The sequence below is a fragment of the Anser anser genome, assembly GCF_964211835.1.
Source record: "Anser anser genome assembly, chromosome: Z".
Taxonomy (NCBI): domain Eukaryota; kingdom Metazoa; phylum Chordata; class Aves; order Anseriformes; family Anatidae; genus Anser; species Anser anser.
Window position 1 is genome coordinate 85924106 of NC_139723.1, and position 18233 is coordinate 85942338.

At 45.4% G+C, this 18233-nt stretch overlaps 2 protein-coding genes across 14 annotated transcripts in view; both read right to left on the reverse strand.

Annotated features, from left to right (window-relative positions):
• Positions 1–11833, reverse strand: part of LOC310890191 (dymeclin) — a 205751-nt gene extending 193918 nt beyond the window's left edge. For 3 of the 10 annotated variants that reach the window (XM_083818896.1, XM_083818888.1, XM_083818895.1), the window contains exons 1-3: positions 11583–11725; positions 6887–6959; positions 3649–3826 (exon numbers count right to left, since the gene is read on the reverse strand). In XM_083818896.1, coding sequence (XP_083675022.1) covers positions 3649–3788 — 140 coding nt within the window. In that variant the 5' untranslated portion in view covers positions 3789–3826; positions 6887–6959; positions 11583–11725. Of the gene's footprint in view, positions 1–3648; positions 3827–4976; positions 5393–6886; positions 6960–9318; positions 9447–11469; positions 11491–11582; positions 11726–11745 lie in introns of those variants that run through there. The other 7 variants (XM_083818892.1, XM_083818890.1, XM_083818897.1 and 4 more) reach the window with 7 other exon arrangements.
• A 2873-nt stretch (positions 11834–14706) lies between these two features.
• On the reverse strand, positions 14707–18142 carry LOC310890195 (UPF0729 protein C18orf32 homolog). 4 transcript variants are annotated; one of them, XM_083818901.1, is made up of 3 exons: positions 18034–18142; positions 16125–16377; positions 14707–15524 (listed from the first exon to the last, which is right to left on the reverse strand). In XM_083818901.1, exons 2-3 carry the CDS (start codon positions 16350–16352, stop codon positions 15450–15452), a joined length of 303 nt encoding a protein of 100 aa, XP_083675027.1. In that variant the 5' UTR covers positions 16353–16377; positions 18034–18142; the 3' UTR covers positions 14707–15449. The 4 variants fall into 4 exon arrangements, with proteins under 4 accessions (XP_083675027.1, XP_083675029.1, XP_083675028.1 ...); XM_083818903.1 differs by having other exon boundaries at positions 18063–18128; XM_083818902.1 differs by having other exon boundaries at positions 16125–16380; positions 18034–18112.
• Between the last annotated feature and the right edge of the window lie 91 nt (positions 18143–18233).

Below are 18233 nucleotides of genomic sequence, written 5' to 3' on the forward strand. Positions count from 1 at the left end.
TGCTCAGTAGTCGTGACCTGCTACACAGCTGTTGGAGCTTTCCCAAAGAGGAGATTACAACGCACCTTGCACAATGAAAAGCACAAAGCAACCTTACACAAAACTAGTAGCTTCTACTTCTACTATCACTTAGGCATGTCTTACTTACCTCCTACCACTCCTAAATTGTGTTGGGCAGGTAAAGCCACTGGGACCTGATCCCCAAGACTTGCTCAGGCTGTCACAATCGCTCACGCGGGGGCGTTACGGGCAGTGAGCAGGGATCCACCTATAGCTTGTCTTTTTTGGTTACTAAAGGCTGATTCACAACGAGCATTTGTGAGCACGCAAAACAGAATTAGTGCCACTAACTCTTTAAGACTCCCTCTTAATACTTTGCTTAAACGTTAAGAAAAATCAACTTTATGCTGGGAAGAACGAAAGGCCCAGCAAAGCAGCACTTGATGCTCGCAGCAGACAGTTCTGCTTTGACCACACGCTTTCACGCTATGCTGTTTTCCAGACAAATTCCGGATTCAACTCACAGAAGATCCTTCTAAACATTGGAAGGGGCAGTGCGAGGGCAGACCCACAGAAATGCTGAAGGGCCACTGCGTGGGCAAGAGTTATCTTGCATCAGGATTGCCAACGCAGCAACTGTGAAGTCACCAGCACCGGTATTTGGCAAACTATGCACCTGCGAACCACCGTGTGTTCATCAGAAAGGCAGATCAGGAGGGTAACTGAGCCAAAAAAAGAAACCCAGTGAAGCCATTCCGTATGCAGATCTCTTTCTTTGTATGTTCTCCTTGAACACTCTCATTTACTAAGCCATCAGGTAGGGGTGGGGAGAGAAAGCAAAAGAAAGCAGGAAAATGAAAAAAAAATAATGGATGAATGGAGGGAGAAATCAACTAAACTGAAAGGGGAAAAAGGCAGGAGAGTAAAATGACAGCGAAAGAAAAGAGCACAGAGTGCTGAAACAAGCAGAGCACAAAAAAAAGACACAGAAGCAGTGCCATTAAAAGATCAGACAGGATATCATGCCTTCATCTTTCTCAGAGTAGAAGCCCTGTAAATCACCAACTCTCAAGCCCAGGTCTTGAGCTTCTGAGTCGGGGGATTAAACAAATAACGAGGAAGATCCAATCCAGTATGGCAGCCCAGAAGATCTTCCTTTAGCAGCTGCAATCAGCAGGTACTTGGACTAATTTGGAACAGAGAGGAAGGAAAACTGCCTAAGAGATTCCGAACACTGTCTTTCAAGCGTTGGTAGACTGGTGGCTAAGGCGTTGTGTTTCTTTCCTGGGTCCCACAAGTGAATAATTACTGAACGTATTATGGCAGATACTCACCATATCAAACGGCAGAAGTAGGGGATTGTATCAGTCTCATCTTTGCAAAAAAAGATGAGAAAGTAAGACACGGGTTTTACTCTAGAGTCACCACAAATGATCCTCCGTGAAAACAAAACAGCACTTACACGGCTCCCTATCGCATTTGCAAGCAATCACCTACTATAAACAGGCTAATTTTGCTACAGACTAGTGGGAAAATTAGAATGTGAAAAGAGTAGAAAACGAAAAAGAGTAGAAAACTTTAAATTCTGTCTTGACAGGTGAAAACTGGCTCCTTTCCACAACAGTCAAAGACAAGCACCTTGCTCCTGTCACAAGTATGACCTACACTCAATCCTCATTAAAACAGAACGGAGTTCACTTGATATTCCACAAGCTTTCCATCTCTAAAATGAACACTGACCTCTGTTGTTCTGTTCCTGCAGGCAAGGTTATCTGATTTAGCCAACGGCTGAGGGTGCTGTGCAGCCAACGTCGTCTGACATCATTTGTCAAACGGTTCTCTCAGGTAGATGCCACTCCACGGGAAATTTCAGCTTCCTTCCAATTAAGCTGGACAAAAGATGTCTCTAAAAATACATCTCTTCCAGCTGCCAGGCAAGAGCACCATCTGGTGTTCAGCTAATTAAACTCTCAACCTGCTTTTGGATAAAGCTGTTTGTTGTTTTTTTAATATTTTTTCTTTTTTTTTAAACAAACTCTTCTTGCACCAGATCTGACACGATGAAATAGGCACGAAAAATTTAAAATCAAGCCATGAAAGACTTCTTTACTTCAGTGGGAAGTTCTTTACTTCTTTACTTCCCCCTAAAAGCCCCGATGCAGCGATACATGACTACTTAGAGCACTGTCCATCTTGTCACAGGTGGGCTCTAAACAATTCTTGCTTCCTCAGAGAACTCAGAGAAAGCAACGTTCCCCATCCACTGCCAAATATGTACCATCCTTTACAAACTTTACAACACTTGGATGTTTTCTTGCTAACTTCTGGCTATTCTCATGACACAGAAGCCAAAATCCTTCCCTCTCCTCCACCATTACAAAAATAGAGGGTAGTAAATGCTGCTCAGATGTTTACCTTGACCATTTTCCCTCCCAGTTGTCTGACCTAAAATTATAGGGACACTAATGCAAGCAGGATAGATTGTCTGCCAGATTTGCCAATTGCTATGAAAATAACCGTGTTTTTTTGTCTTTCAGAAGCTACCGTGCTCAGCATCCAAGACACAGCACAGAGGTAAGTCGTATAACATGTAAACTACCCCACTAGAAATTTCATTTCATCCTTTTTACAATCACTGATTTATAAGAAATACTCAAGAGCTCAGGGTAGTCAGAAGTCTGCACCAGTTTTACGCCTTCTTTAAAAGATCTTTGATTTTCGTTCACTTAGACAGGAGCTCTGCTTTAAGAAATAACTGAAAGATGACAATAATACCGGCCAGAACAGTTCTCAAATATATTTTCAATTGATTAAAGATTATAACTGGTCCCTATTTTAGCAGTAACACATACTGGCCTATTTACACCTGTTATAAGTGCGTTTAGACAGTTAAGAACATTTGCTGAAAAGCTAAGCACTTCACAAGGAAGTACTGCTAACAATAAAGGGTTTAAATAAGACATTTACCTGACAGAGAAGTATCGGGTCACACCATAAATTGTAAAAATAGATGAAGCATTCCAGACAGTTCTTTTCAGACTGATAATTCATATGCAGGACAATGGACATGGGTTAAAATGAGTCTGAACACACGTTTTTTTATTTCCGGACACGTGCTACGGAGAGCACGTTCCGTTTATTGCCACATCATTCGCTAGAGTGGTAAGATGTGCAAAACTGCCAAACTTCCTTTAAATTGTAAAAGAGGAGGGAAAAAAAGACAGAGACTAAGGAACTCAACAGCTAACCTACAATTAAGCCACAGGAGATGTACAATTTGCTGTAAGTTCCTCTGAACATCACGCGTTGGATTCTTCGGGAGCTGCAGAAACACCGGAGGCTTACCCAGAAAGAATCACCCCAAAACAAACAAAAAATCCTCCCCAACACTACAGACCTAACTTTTGATTTTTTTTCTGGCTAGCAGGGGGAATGAATCGCAAGTACAGCTATGAGGACAAAAGGAACTCACAAGAACAAAAAACACGCTGTAAATGGATCCCCAAAATCAGAAAAACAGTATTTTATATGGACATTTATTCCCTTGCTACCTAAAACAGGAATTAAAAAAAATACCCATTTGTTTTCAGACTTGTCACTTTTATAAATATACCACAAGGTTTAGTTCTTTCACAGGCACCATCTTACCTGTTTGTTGGCGTAGTAAAGCTAAAAGACAGCAGCTGATTCCAGAAGGGGTCATTCTCGGAGATAGGCTCGGCTCCTGACAACTTTTTCAGGTATTCGTTTTCCGGAAGCTCGCTGATGCTGCTGCTATTTGCTCCCATCTTCTTCACTTGGCAAATCGCCTTCTAAATCTTCATTTCTTAAATAAAAAAAAAAAAAAAGAAAAAAATTTACAACCTTTGGTACAAATAAGGAATATGCAGATCTTAAACCAGGGATCCATAAGGCTTTGGTTCACTACCTTGAAGAGTTACTGAAAAGTAGAAAACAGGGGCACATAGGAAGGCGTTAAAAATACTTTCTTTCAACAAACTTAGGTCTACATCACCTCCATCTAAAAAGTTACCATGCTATACACTTCATAATGCATGTAATGTAGGAAAAACCCAAGTGACAGTGTCACAGTTGTATCGATATTAAAGCGGGGAAAACGGCAAGAAATCCACAATTCAAATCGCAGAGAGACTCCTGCTCTGCCACAACTAAAACATCCGTGTGTTATCAACATTCTTCTCATCCTAAACTCAAAACACAGCACCCTGCCAGCTACTCGGAGGAAAATTAACTCTGTCCTAGCTGAAACCAGGACATAAGGTGACAAGCTCTTCAAAAAACGTGTTCTCCAGCTGAATATGCAGAGAGAGGTAGAGGCAAATGCCTACTGCTGTCAAGAAAGGGAGCTGGTCACGCAGCAGATTCCTGCATACCATCAGGGATCTACACCTTAAAGACCCCCTACCTCCTCCACATTAAGCCCAACTGTTGCCGCCACTGCACAGATATCCCGAACTGATTGAGGAAAGGTGCTACCAACCATACGGGAACCTCCTGAACTTTGTGAAGTAACGTGGTTGGTTGCAGTCGACTACTTCAAGGAGTAAGAACAGGAACGGGTATAGCAGAAGACGCAAGCTGCTTCCCAGAAGCAACTCTTGGTCTCTTGATACTTGATCAAGTATCGCTCTAGTAGTAATCCGCTGAGACTCACCATCTGCGCAGGAGCAGCTAATTCCAGAAAAGACAACTCTCGTTTGCAAAAACTCATTTTGCAAACTCTCATTTTGCAAAAAAAGCTCTGAAGACGCTACCTGTAACAGCTGCAGAAGCCATTTTGTCACGGGGACCACCTGCAGGAAGGGAAATTTAAGTGGTCTAGGAGCGCAAGTGTAAGATCCTGCCGGGGAATTCTGCAGAGAAGCACTGAAGGATTCTAAGATGTCATGAGCTTAAAAGGATTTCCAGAACCCTGGCTGAACGTTTACTCCTAGAACAGAACGAATGCATCTTACCTGAATACAACTTTTGCCACTTCAAAGGAAAAGCGCAAGGCTCAGTGTGTACCACCTTTGAAATAAAGCCAATAAAAAGCTAGAGAATAAAGCAGAGACAGAATTGCGTAATACGAGGATACCAGATCATCATTTGAAAGTAGAAGAACTGAGATTCAGGTTGTACGTAGACATCTCAGCCCCACCATCTATTTTACACGTGCCCAGCTGCAACTACTACAGCAACAACTACCTATTTTGGCTTGGGTCCCTTCCCCGCACCTTTAAATGGCTGAACATTTCAGCTCTTATTTCTTGGAGTTCAGACAGAGTGTAGCATGCCCTCGATCCTTGCCCTTTCTCCTAAGGTGAGCCACTCCACCCTTGTTCTTATACTCAGGGGCAGCTCCCGAAGTCTCCCCCTTTTAACTCTCTTCCAGAGGACTAAGAGCGAAGGCAACAACTTCCAAGCTCGTTCTTGCAAAAAAAAAAAAAAGCTGGCATACTTTCCAGATTTTCTGCAGAGTCCCAGGAGATTAAGTTCTGTTGACACAAATCCCCCCCAGACAAACAGTCCTTGTAAAGCAAGCTTTAACAAAATATTTATTGTCCGTTTTCAGATTCGAATTCCTATTTCCCAGCGACCGTGACTGAAGCCATAGCTCTTCGAGTAACGCAGCAAGTCGCTGGCTGGAGCGCCCTGCGGACTCCCCTGGGGCCCTACAGCCCGGCTGACTTCTCCGAACAGACCGACGGTTGGTCAGTAACTGGAGCACAAATTACCACAGTCGTTTTAAAATTTACCTAATCCTCACTTACCCGTGATTTTCCCCACACCTGACTTGCGTAACAGCCCCCACTGGCTCTTAGATCTAACCCAAACACACTAAATAAATGCATGGTTCTTTGGAAAAAAAAAAGTTACGCTTCTCTTCAAAAGCGATTCATTTGTTTGCTCAAAAAAATATAGAAACTATTTATTAGCAAGTCGTTTAGTTCAATACGGTATTATTACCACTACCAGTAACAGCTCTTGTTCCTAAACAAGCTGGGAACACCCCCAAAGGGCCATAACCCGGTCTGCGTCACGCTGTAGCACGTCCAACATCTGTTCGGTGACTGAACTTGGCTCCACCACGAGAAGCAGACGCTTCAGACCGAATGCAAGAGGTGGCTTTGCGCATCGGGACCCACCCCAATCCCAAACAGCCAGGGGTACACGTAAACCTTATGTCCACTGACCTTATAAAGGACTTGAATGTTAATTATTAACAGTGGTTACAAGAGTGTCATTTTCCCCTCTTCAAGTTAAAAGCAGTTCAGCAACACACAGGATGCCTCGTCACAACTTGGCGCCCACCAAATCTCCCTTTGTCCTTTCGCACGCACGAAAACAGCGTTGCACAAAAATCTGAGCTTCGACACAGCGGCAGCTTCCAAGAACAAATGGAGGTACGGTACGCGCGCCGTTGAACTCGGGGAAAAGCTCGTCACACCCTCTACACCTTCTGTTTGAACAGTTTTAGTACCGTAATTATAGGTCCAATATTAAGTCCCAGCTGGTCTCACAACTTGGACATTTTACTAATACAGCCAGTAAAGCTGGCTTAGAGCAAAGCAGTTCCCCCTTCCCACTCCCAAAGCAGTCCCCCCTTCCAGAATCTGCAGGAAGCCTGAAAAATACGTACACAGATAAAAATATAGCTATCAATATATCTATATATAGCAAAATATAAATATATATACACATTATAAAGTGCTTGTTTTAAAATATAAGAATAAGAAATGGTCGTACAGACAACTTTGGGGCAACCTAGTCTCTTGGCTGGGGCTTGAATACAACCTCAGGAAAATAAATTAAGAGCTGACGCTATCACACGTTGAAAAACCTAAAAAGAAATCCAATTCCACGGAATAAATACTTGGCTTACCTTCACAATTTGCTGCTTTCTCGACTGATACAAACGGCCATCGTTTTCCTTTCAGCCAAAGTAGCCAGAATCGCTGCAAAGGCAAGAACACGAGATGTCACGCTGCATATTCGAGTACCAAGGAAGCTGACGCACTGTCTAATTCGTGTTTGCATCCAAGAACCAAGCATTTCAGACCCCATTTTACCCATGAGATGTTAAAACGTCCCACAAAATCCTAACACAGAGCATCACAGAAGACTTAGGAACAGGAGGTACTATTTAGCTCCAACATTTGAATTCCGCTACGCACACAACATCTTTGGATTCTCTCTACTCCTTCACGTTACAGTAAGATTTATACCTACGGTCAAATCTTTGCGGACTAAACATCACACGCAATGTTTATCTGCAAAACTTACGAGCAGAGATTGCACCCATGGATCATGAACAAACACTCTAAAGCCTCATTTATTCCTCAGAGATGAATATTCACGTGCAGGATCGGAGCCTAACGCTTCTAGATGTCCTCTGAACGCATCAATTCTCACCTCCAAACTCTGCAAATTCACCCTCACTGGCTATTTTTTCCATCCTCCGGACAATCTGGTTTCTCAGGGAGCAGCCTGGAAGTTGATCGGCGCGGACGCCGACGTCAGCGGCCTGAAGCAGCTGCACAGCCCTGAAGGTTGCTCCTGGGAAGCGTCTGCTGAACGTGTTTCATCCTGGTCTACCAGGACATGAAAGTTCAAGTCGACCAGAAGCCCTGCTTTTTTTTTTGTTGTCTTTATTAAGAACCTCAACTTGCTGCTCTCAGCAAACCACTTGGTTTTTTACGCGGCGCTCTGGGCCATGAAAACGCTCCAAATAAAAACACGTGGCTTCAGAAACGACGTCGCCTGTTTCTCCAAGTATACCTAATAATCAAAACGCTCCTATTAATTGTCTTCAGTCTGCTGCTAGAACTACCAGCAGCGTCTATCAATTTTCCAGGCAGGCATTTCAAGAGGAAAGTCAAACGGGAACCCACCCAAAGCTTCGAAGGTGCTGAAGAAGGACTGAGAGATCTTCACCGTAGAAATTCACGTCGATTCTGTTGAACTAGAACTGGAATTTCAGCAGCCAAACTGGTTTCTCTCAACTACACAGTCTTTTTCTGCCCATGTCCAGAAAACAAGCTCACCGACAAGGCAGGAGACCTCATAACCCAAGTCACAGTTAAGTCAGCCCTCCAAAGCGTTTGTGTATCTGAAAGCAAGTGGCAGAAACGTGACAGAGTTCCCTTACTAAGGACGGTTTTGCAGCCTGCCTGGCACATTAAGCGCCAACTCTCCTGCGCTGCTCGGAGAATAGTTTGGTGGGAAGTTTTGGTGCCAGCGGGGCTGAAAAAAAAAGCGAGAAGCAAGATTTGCTCTTCAAAGCCAAAAAGCAATTCCACAAAGATTTCACTAAATACCAAAAGATCGTTCCCAGATTGCAATCAAGCCATTACCATGATTTCACCTTCCCTCATCTACCACGCACTTACAACCGACGGCAGGGAGATTTTAGGATCTAAACTAGATTTTAGGATCCATACGTGTCCCAGCACCTCGGGACGGGCATACTTTTGGGCAGCGAGAAGAAACAACACCGTTACGAAGCGGAATGCTCAGCTGCAAGAAAACAAAAGCGCATCTGAAATTCTTTAAGAGCAATTTATCCGAGTTGCCCACCGCTTGCTTTGCCGGATAAACAAACAGCAACTTCTCTGTTCCTCCTGTTCAGTAACTTGTTCTAGCGCCTTCCTCTTCTGGAGCACGAGCCTGAACCAAGCAGCACTGACGCGACGTTTTTGTGATCCTTCCCGTCTTACTGAGGGTTGAAAAGCCTGGAACAGCAGTAGCAGAAGTGATGCATCTTGAGAGATTTGCTGCAGGTAAAGGAGGCCCTCGTAGGGAAGGCAAGAGCAGCTGAAAACTTGTCCCCCCACTGTGCTTTCTGCTCCAGCTCCTCTCCCACGTGCGTTTTCTGAGGGAGTCAATCTTCAATAAAAGCCTAATCCCGAAGAGCACACGCTGCTTGCTTCGCATCTCACCCGTGGGACAGTCGTTCTGCTCACTGCTAAAGGAGGGATTGCTCAAGGCCTTCTTGGTTAGGAGGAATATTTCAAGCAGAGGCATCTGAATGTCCAGACACTGGGATAAGTGATCGAACCGCTCAGTGAGAGATGCTATAAATCACCCTCACCCTTGCCCTTTCATCCTAATACCAGAGTTTGCCGACTTTTAATAAAATATTGAGAAAATTCTGACTATCAAGCTCGCTTCTCAACTCCTACATAATTCCCGTCATAACTTTTTATTAAATAATTACTTCATCACGCCTACAAATCTGAGGGTAGAATGACAGCGTCAGGTTTCGAAGCGCATCCTTCCGCAGAGGGAAGGCGCGGGGGCAGTAAGAAACGTTACCTCTGTGAGAAAGCTTTCAAGAAGCAACGATTCAAACACTAATTCTGCTCTTCGCCTTGGACGGGTACTTCTTTTTGTTTGCCCTCACCAGTGAGACTCCTGCTGCTTGCACTAGAGGCGTACTGGAACTATAAAATTAGGAGAACAAATGTAACTTTCAGCAAGGGTATTGTGGAAGACAGAGCTTAAAAAACAAAAAATACAAAGAACAAGCACATCCTATCACATTCTGGCTTAGAATATACTGCTTATCTGCACCAGTACCAATGTTACTGTTCTTCCAGCGGCTGGAAAGAGTTTTATTACCACAAAGAGAACAACAGCTTTCAAAAGCACAATTTTACACTAACTCCCTGATAAGCTATAACGGATCGTAGTGCTGGAAATTTTCTTCCATACAAAAAAAATGTTTGATTATTCCTGATGATTACTTCCCCCCTTTTTCCTACCCAGTGAACCTACCCAAAATATCAATTTATATGGTAATAACTGACTGAATTCCTAATTAAAATGGGCAAGGGGGCTAAATGTCACAAAAGCCATGCTAAACCTACACGTCTCAGTCATCCAAATGGCTACATGCTTGGCATAGCTATAACACAGTTTTTCCTGGGTTCTATGGCATTAAAAAGCTTCACGGTTTAACGTCAACTGCCGGGTGGAGATAACACACAGCCTATTTCAGAGTCATTTCAGAATCACTGAATATCCTGAGTCGGAAGGAACATCAAGTCCACTCCAGGCTCCACGCAGGACCCCCCAAAACCGAACCCTTTGTCTGAACGCGGTGTCCAAATGCTTCTTGAACTCCAGCAGCTCGGTGCTGTGCCCACTGCCCTTTTGGCCACCAGGGCACGTCGTTCACTTGTCCCGAAGCTCGCCATCAACCAAAACCCCAGATCCTGCGGGGCTGCTCTCCAGCCCCTTGTCCCCCAGTCTGCATGCACTGGCCCAGGCGCAGAACCCAGGAGTTGCTCTCCGATTTCTTACGACTGCCCAGTGCTTTAATCAATCAAGATGATCTATTATTTCGTTATGAAAAGGACACGAAGATCACAATTGCACACGCGTAACATATTCTCCGTATTTCACACTGACGCAACTACAACTTGTCTATCGACCACAGCGGTGTTTCAGAAAGAAAAATTCGGCTACCTTTTAAGCTTCAGAAAGATGCTTAGACATCATTAAAAAGGACTGCAATTTTTTTGATACTTATGTATCTCAGAGGCTACACAATTATTTTGGCATCTGTGCGCTCCCGCAATTGGGCATTACACACGTTTTCACAACAGCTTTAAATGTTTCCCACAACCAGAAACCTACCTCCAGCACAAAAGACGCACGTAGTGCAGAAAGCCAAATGTGTTTTGCATGTATACGTAATTTTATACTGCCCTACGCATCACGATTTATGTCCCCTCTCCAGGGTCTACTGCGAATGAAACTACACCGCCAAGCTGTGTAATTACCAGCAGGTACAATAGGCTTCCCACCCTGGAGAATACACGGTGAGGAAATACCATTACCACCTTTACCCGTCCTCTTTGACAGCAGTTCATCAGCCAGCAAGCAGGATCTCTGACTCTCAACACCTTCCTCACACAAAAGGAGGAGGATTCTTATATTCACGAGGCTTAACAAACCCGCAAGCCCCACTGCCAGTCATCGGCACATTAAAACCACCCTGGGATCTTCCTGGCCGTCTGATAAAATCACAAAGCCATCTAAGCTTAGCATTCGTTTGTTACATGTGTATTTTTTCCTCTTGAACTGATCGCACGAGGTGCAGCGCCAGGAAAGCACCAGAGCAGGATCTGGCCAGGGGCTTCCCCTGATACAGCAGCAGGGGTGTAAAAGGGAACAGCTCGGGGAGAGCACGCAGCGGGGCCTTCCTCAGCACTCTGCAATCCAAGCAGCGACAGCAGTTTTTAACTCACCCCAGCTGGATCAACTTTGCCGCTTTTTGCTCGGAAAGGGGTAAAATTAGGGATTACATAACACAGTGCCCTACAATTAGGGAAACAAGACCCGGCAAAGCAGGGGCTCCTCTCTGCTCCCGTACCTTCAAGAAGCGTTCGCTGTAGGAAATAAGAGCACTGTACCACTGCAGACAGCTCAGACCGCCACAAGTGCAGCCCAGCACCTTACCCTCAGCGCCGGCGACGCCAGGAGGCAGATTTGGGCGCCGGGAGCCCCGCTACGCCCCGCGCTAAATATACCTGGGGAGATCCTGGTTATCAGGAACCCAGCACAAAACACACCTGGATGCGGAACGCAGCGGCGCTGGGCGCGAAGCCGAAAACACGAAGGGAACGAACGCGGCCCCCGGGCGGCCCCTCACGGTCCCCTCACGGTCCCCTCACGGTCCCCTCACGGTCCCCTCACGGTCGCGCGCCCCCCCCCCGCCCCGGCGCACGCGCGCACCCACCGCCGCCGCTCTCGGCCTTCCACGTCGCCACCGCCTCCCCGCCGCGCATGCGCGCGGGCCGACGAGGAGGGAGGGGGGAGACGGGCGCGGCGCGGGGCACGCCGGGAAATGTAGTTTTCGGCAGGGAGCTGCGGGGGCAGGGCCTGGAGGGCTGCAGACCCAATAAAATCAAAAGCGGTACAGAACCGCTCCCCACCAGTAATTTCTGCTGCCCCCAATAATTTCTGATGCTCCTTGGGTGGAGTTTACCGGGCCTATAAACACGTCCGAATAAAGCTCCCTTTGCACCACATCCACGGCAGCCTTTGGAGGCCGCTCGCGCCCCGCTTTTACCTCACAAAACCTCCTACGGTTGCACATTCAGGCCCTTAAGATGCTGAAAACTTAGCAAGATAAAGCTTTTCGAACTTTAGTTTACGCTTTTTGAACATATTTGGAATATCGTGGAGGTGCGCTTCACCAAATGGCGGAGGTCGGGAGGGAGCTCTGACTTCATCCAGTCAAGCCCCAAAATTAATTTTAAGTCCTCAGCATCCAAGTACCTCCACGAACCACACAGAAGGCACCACGTCACACCTAGACCTCCCCATAGCAGAAAAAAAAATTAATGGCTGGTTTGAATTTAAGATTTTTTTCAGGTTATTTTCAAGCAAGTGGTTTGCAAGTGGATTTCCTGATCCATCCCCAACAGTATCTGAACCAGCCCAGACAGCCTTAGCACTGGAGACCTTAGAGCTAGATTTGCACAAGTGGTTTGGTGCCTGAAGTTGCCTAATTTGCTATTTTCTAAAAGTCTTCAGTGGAAATGAAGCTGGTACCTCGCTTTACTAAATTCTGGTAGACATCCACCTGCTACCACAACGTGCCTAAATCCATTCGTAAATCTTGCTTCTACTGAATAAGATGCAGAACTTTTCTCAGTGAAATTTCCTTGATATTTGTACTCTCAGTTCAGAACCTCCTTCTTTTTTCTCTGCTTTTCTTAAATATAACTTTGCATCACAGCAGATGACCTCCTGCACCCTTGCCCAGCTTCAGGAAGTAAAAGCAGGCAGTTTGTTTCTTTCACCTGTTTTTCACTTTTTTTTTTTTTTTTCTAAACTATTAACAGTGCAATAGGACTATCGACCTATTCGTGGAAAAGAATAGGAACAGATTTGCAACAGCCTTCCTGTCAAGACTTCTAGTGAATGCCTCATTCAGGCAAATTTTATGCTGTATATGGCTCACCTGCGTTTAACTGCAGTTACTGGAAGTACAGAAACAACATGCCAGAAAGCACAAGTGGTGTGATTCCAACAAACAAGATGCATTTGCGTTATCTGCCTACTTTGCTTTTTGACAGGCCTTTTTGTACGTGTTTAAATACAGTGCTAAGCATAGAACTAAAAGCCTAGTTCCCACTGCAGTCTGATTTATTATACAGTTTATTTCCTGTATCAGCGATGCATTTGCTTGAGTACTCTCTCTAATAAATAACTCAAAGTAATTATGTACGCTTTATAAGCTGTTTGCATCCACTTACATTTATGGACGAAAGCAAACTGTAGCAGAGAGGCCTGCAAAGGCTGCTCTGGAGAGCTGAGATAGCAGCAATTTAAACTGGTGCCAATTCGAGTCCCACCTGAGATGAGTCTGCGCTTGGTGGTTCACACATCCTTCGTTTCCCGGCAAGCTGCCACCACGCAGCAAGGTCACGACATAAAGAAACCAGCACTAACGCTTGCTTTCTTTTTTTTGCCACAAGCATGGAGTAAGCTTCTGGCGTTTTCAAATGAGATGTTTCACCTCAAAATATCATTTCGCTAGGGAAAAAACAGGCAGCAGCATAAGGGAACAAGATGGAGCTCCTTAGTGCAAAATGTTAAAACGAGCCCAAGGACAGCTCTTGCTTTTCTTTGTCATGTTCACAGCTGCTAGAGGTGAGTATGTTACACAGTGTATCTGTGAGAAGTTACAGAAATGCAGTTAGTATTATCTTTTATTGCATGAATTATACCACCTGTGCATGCTCAGAGTAACAAAACCAGGTTTTAATATCACCAAGGGATACAGGTCTAGGAGAAAGCTCTATCTGTGAAACGCTGATCAGATGGCGGCTTATGTTCCAAGGGTGTTGCAAAAGCTGATTTCGCAGTAATACAAAATTCGCTCCCTTATAGGGTGGTTTATTAAGGGAGAGAAAGCAGCATTAGGCGACATCTGACAAGGAATATTCTCTGAATCAACTCATTACAATGGAAATAGAGCAACAATGGTCCGATACCCAGCCGTGAACATTGCAGACCGATCCACACGGTTTCACAAAAACCGGGCAGCGGTAGGAAGCAATATTCCTCACCGGAGGCGTCTGACGGGCCTGTCAGGCAAATACTCTGAGCAATTCTTCGGTAGAAGAAAACACAGTTCAAGAACGAACCCGGACCCCGGTGTCAGTTCAAGGACAACAAGTTGCCTCTCACCACTTTAGCGCACGGCCCTTTAACGTGTAACATCAGCCCCTAAACATTTACCAGCTCTTCTTGCTATCATAATACCCTCTAGATACCACCCTCTACGTACTATCCATGAAACATTTCTATAAAAAATAAGGTATGCCCATAGGACTACTTCTGGGAAGGTGATAAATCCTAAACAGCAATCCCAAATCGCTGGAATTTGGTTTTTGTTTTGTGGGTTTTTTTTTTTTTGTTGGTTTAATTATTAGTTTGGAATCATTTAGAGAGTCCTCTGGTCTGGCAGAGAGGACAAGGCAGGAATTGTTAGTTCTACTCCTACAAGGCACAGAGGCATCATTTTGGGATGCAATTCGGCACCAGAACACATCTTCCCAGGAGGAGGCATAGGTGGACTCGCTCAGTTCGCTTTGTTTACCGTGAAGTGAGCAGTTTTATGAACCCCTTCAGGCTGGGGACTGTCTGCAGGTTTTCCTAAGAACAACTGTATGAAGCAATTAATTTTTAAATAAAAGCCTGCTTTATTATAATTCAAATTACACAAGCATGTTAAAAGAGATTTTAGTCCCTTTTTTTTTTTTTTTTTTTTAAAACACAGACCTGCATCGTTTGAAAGCACTGCAACAGAATATAACGCAACAATTCTCCTGCATCACGCACCCGCCGATCCCTTTCAGGAAAGAAAGGCACAACGTTTAAAGGAAAAAAAAAAAAAAGACTTAAAGTATCAAATCAAGACTTTTGGCTAAGTAAATTTTGCAGATAGCGCAACTCCTTTAGCTCATCCGCAAATTTCACACAGCAGTCTCTATTCCTCATAGCTTGACCGTAACGTTTACGCTGCCGCGATGCAATTAATAGTTCTCTAGCAAGGTCAAGAACAGCTTAGTTTTGAAGTGGAAGAATGAAATATTGCACTCACATTCCGTGAAACTAAGAAGCAACACGTTTATCTTCCAAAGCTAGCTTAATCCGTAAACTATTTAACCTAATCATGCCCAACAGGTTACAGATGCAAAGTGGTTCCAAGGGAGGGAAATAAAGAATAATTTAACACAGTTTGCAAACATTTTAAATAAGAAATCCGCTAGCTGCCGTTTTAGTGGCAAAAGAGACCTTCTCCTGTACGTGATAAAGGGTTTTATTCAGCTGAAATGTGCAAAGGAGTGTCTCAAAGTGAGAGAAATATCAATCACCAGTTCATATTGGACACCAGGGAATGAAATCCTCATGAATGAATCCCTTTAATCTGTTTTCTTGTCAGAATTTTCTGTGGATCTCTTTGCAGCGATTCCATTTGCAACCCCGTTGCTTTCGAACTGCAAATAAAAGAGAGCACCGTTCAAACGAGACATCAAAACAAAGACCAGAACAGCGACATTTGGGGATGAAAATGACTTTCAGAAGCAAGGCCGGTGAAACCCCATGAAGAAATCTGCCCCAAAAACCAGAGTGATTGCGTTTCTTTATATCTACGTGTGATTATTTGGGGCTGAGGGCAGACACAACCCGTATATATCTCCGCATTTTGTTAGAAGAGATGGATAGTAAACGCACAACTTCAACACACTGAACATTTTCTCCCGTTACGAGTGGCGGAGCTAGCAGAACAGTTACTTTTACTGCTCAAATCCTTACTTCTCGGAAAGAACAGCCAGTTGTTCAACACGTCCGTGTATCTGCAAGCTTCTTCAGAAAACACGTACGATTCCTGTCCTTCCAAGACTTCCCAGCAGCAGTCCTGGAGCAACTGCTATTGCTGGCTAGCTCAGTACCGATGGCTCCCTTTTATATGACTACTGCCACAAAAACTTCTCTAAAAACACCCAACTACCCGCTCTTTTGTGGCGCCCACCCCACACTATTATCAGGTGCTCTACCTGGACTTTCCCTCCTTAGCTTAAAGGCATTAATCTTACTTTGTAAATTCCAGGCTCATCCTCCTTATCTCTTTCGCTGGCTGAAGGTGCCCGGGAATTCCCAGCACCGCCTCCTTGCCCTCGTTTCGCGGTTGTGGTTTCTTGCACGGCTTTCTTGGGCCACACGCGCTTAATGAAAGGTGCGATGACGGGATAGATGTAGGGCTCCAGGAATTTCTTGTAGACCCAGAGAAGGACCGGAATGACGATACAGGGAATGCACACCATGGCTTCCTCTTGTTCCGGGACAAAGCTGCTAGGAAAAAACAACTTCAGATTACAGTTTCTGTATGCAACAAGCTAAGAAAAAGTCTCACGAAAGGATTTTAGTTAATGTTTAAGCAGAAATGATTCTTTAACAATAGATCTTTGAAGTTTCAGAAACGCTGCCATTATTCCTTGAGAACAGCTGCACGTTCCAATGTTATAAAGTCCTCGGGAACAATAAGGCCAAGATTCCTGGCATCTTAACAAAAAAGAACAAGGTTTGCTATTAACTCATCACCCCTACAGCTGGAAGTTTGAAAGACATTCAGAAAATCAAAGTTTTTGCTTAAACCAAACTAAAAAAATGTAAGCAGTGATCTGAAGATACTAGCCCAGTTCTCCCACCCGGATCCTCCCAGATCTCCCACCAATCCAGTAATAACTAGCCAAACTATCAGAAAATCAATCCTTCCCTTTCTCTCAAACCCTGGAAGTAATTTTCGAAAACAGCGCCTCGAGGTCTGCGATGAAAAAAGCAGAAAAGCAAAGTACAGGCAGGGAAAGGTGCAACGGGGAGAGGGAGCACTTAAATAGGACCAGAACTGTCCCTTTCAGTGGCGATGACCTGTTAGATGTGCGAAGCCCCGCTGCATGTTTGCCCTTCACATTCTCCCTTTCTAGGCCACCCACATCTGAATTCTTACATTAAGACACAAAATAAAAGGGAAAAATCTGCGGAGAGGGAAAGGGCAGATCCTCTTTTGGGATCCTCGCTTTGCTCTTCCCAAACTGCCCTAGCCAAGCGTAGCCCCACACCCTGGGAACATCAGTTCCAGCTGACTGCTTCCAAGCGGAGTTTTTGCCTCTTCAGATGCAGTTTTACAGGAGCCAAGTCTCCAAAGGCAGAACGCAACCTTGAGAAAATAGGAACGAGGTAAACCATGAAAGCCCTTTGAAAAGATTTATGCGCTCTCTCTTCTAGAACTTCCTAGATGTTAAATCTTCTGTGAGATGCTGAGGATTCAGCCGCTAGCTGAAGAACAGGCGGGGGGGAATCAACAGTGGCTGCCTCTCCAAGACTGAGAGTCTGTGCAGCCACTGTGTACCACGCGTCCAAGCTAAAAAATAAGTCCCACCTCTGCCAGATACAGAAGAAAGTTCTGGTGTTTTAGTTCCAGTGGCTAACGTATTGAAACGTTTTTTCCCCCAACCTTCTCCGTGATGCCGTTGTGCTGTTGGCAGGGTTAATTTTTAGGAAAAAAGAATACCAGAAGGGCAAACGGTGAGATGTCAATAGCAGGCTTTGCTCCTTTGTGATACAGGCTTTTGTTTCTCCCCAAACCACCCCACATTCGAGTCAGCACAGAGAACAAGCGTGACACTGCAACTACAAGCACGTTCGCTCTTTTTTGTTCCCCGCGTTTGATTTGCTGGGTTGTCACCCATTTTTACGCAAACACAAAAAAGGCCGGGTACACGAAGGGCTCCATTGACCCCCTTAAGGCCGAGCCGGCCCAGCCCGGTTACCTCACGCGGCCCATCCATCCCCGCGGTGTTTCCTTCCCCTAGGCCAGCCCCCGGCCGCCGTTACACGGCCGAGCCCCGGCTCCCGCTGCCTTTAACCCCCTCCCCTCTCCCCAGGCCCTGCAGACGAACGGCGGTGCGGAGGCTCGCCCGACAAACCGCCCCCGCCCCCCCTCACCTCAGACCGCAGCTCCCCCCCGTCCTCACCGCGCCGCGCCGCCCTCCCTACTGCCGCCGCACCGGAAGCGGCCCCCGCACTTCCGGCGGACGTGCCTCGCCCGCCCCGCCCAATAGGAGGCGCCGCGCGCGTCACGTGCCCCGGGCGTGGCGTCACGGCGGCGTGACGTCACGCAGGTGACGTCATAGGCACAGACAGGA

Bases quoted from the DNA above. Each gene is read 5' to 3' on its own strand.
- LOC310890195 (XM_083818901.1), bottom strand. From the start codon at position 16,352: ATGGTGTGCATTCCCTGTATCGTCATTCCGGTCCTTCTCTGGGTCTAC. The intron at 15,525-16,124 runs GTAAGATTAATG...TTTTATTTGCAG, and splicing joins ATGAGCCTGGAATTTACAAA to TTCGAAAGCAACGGGGTTGC.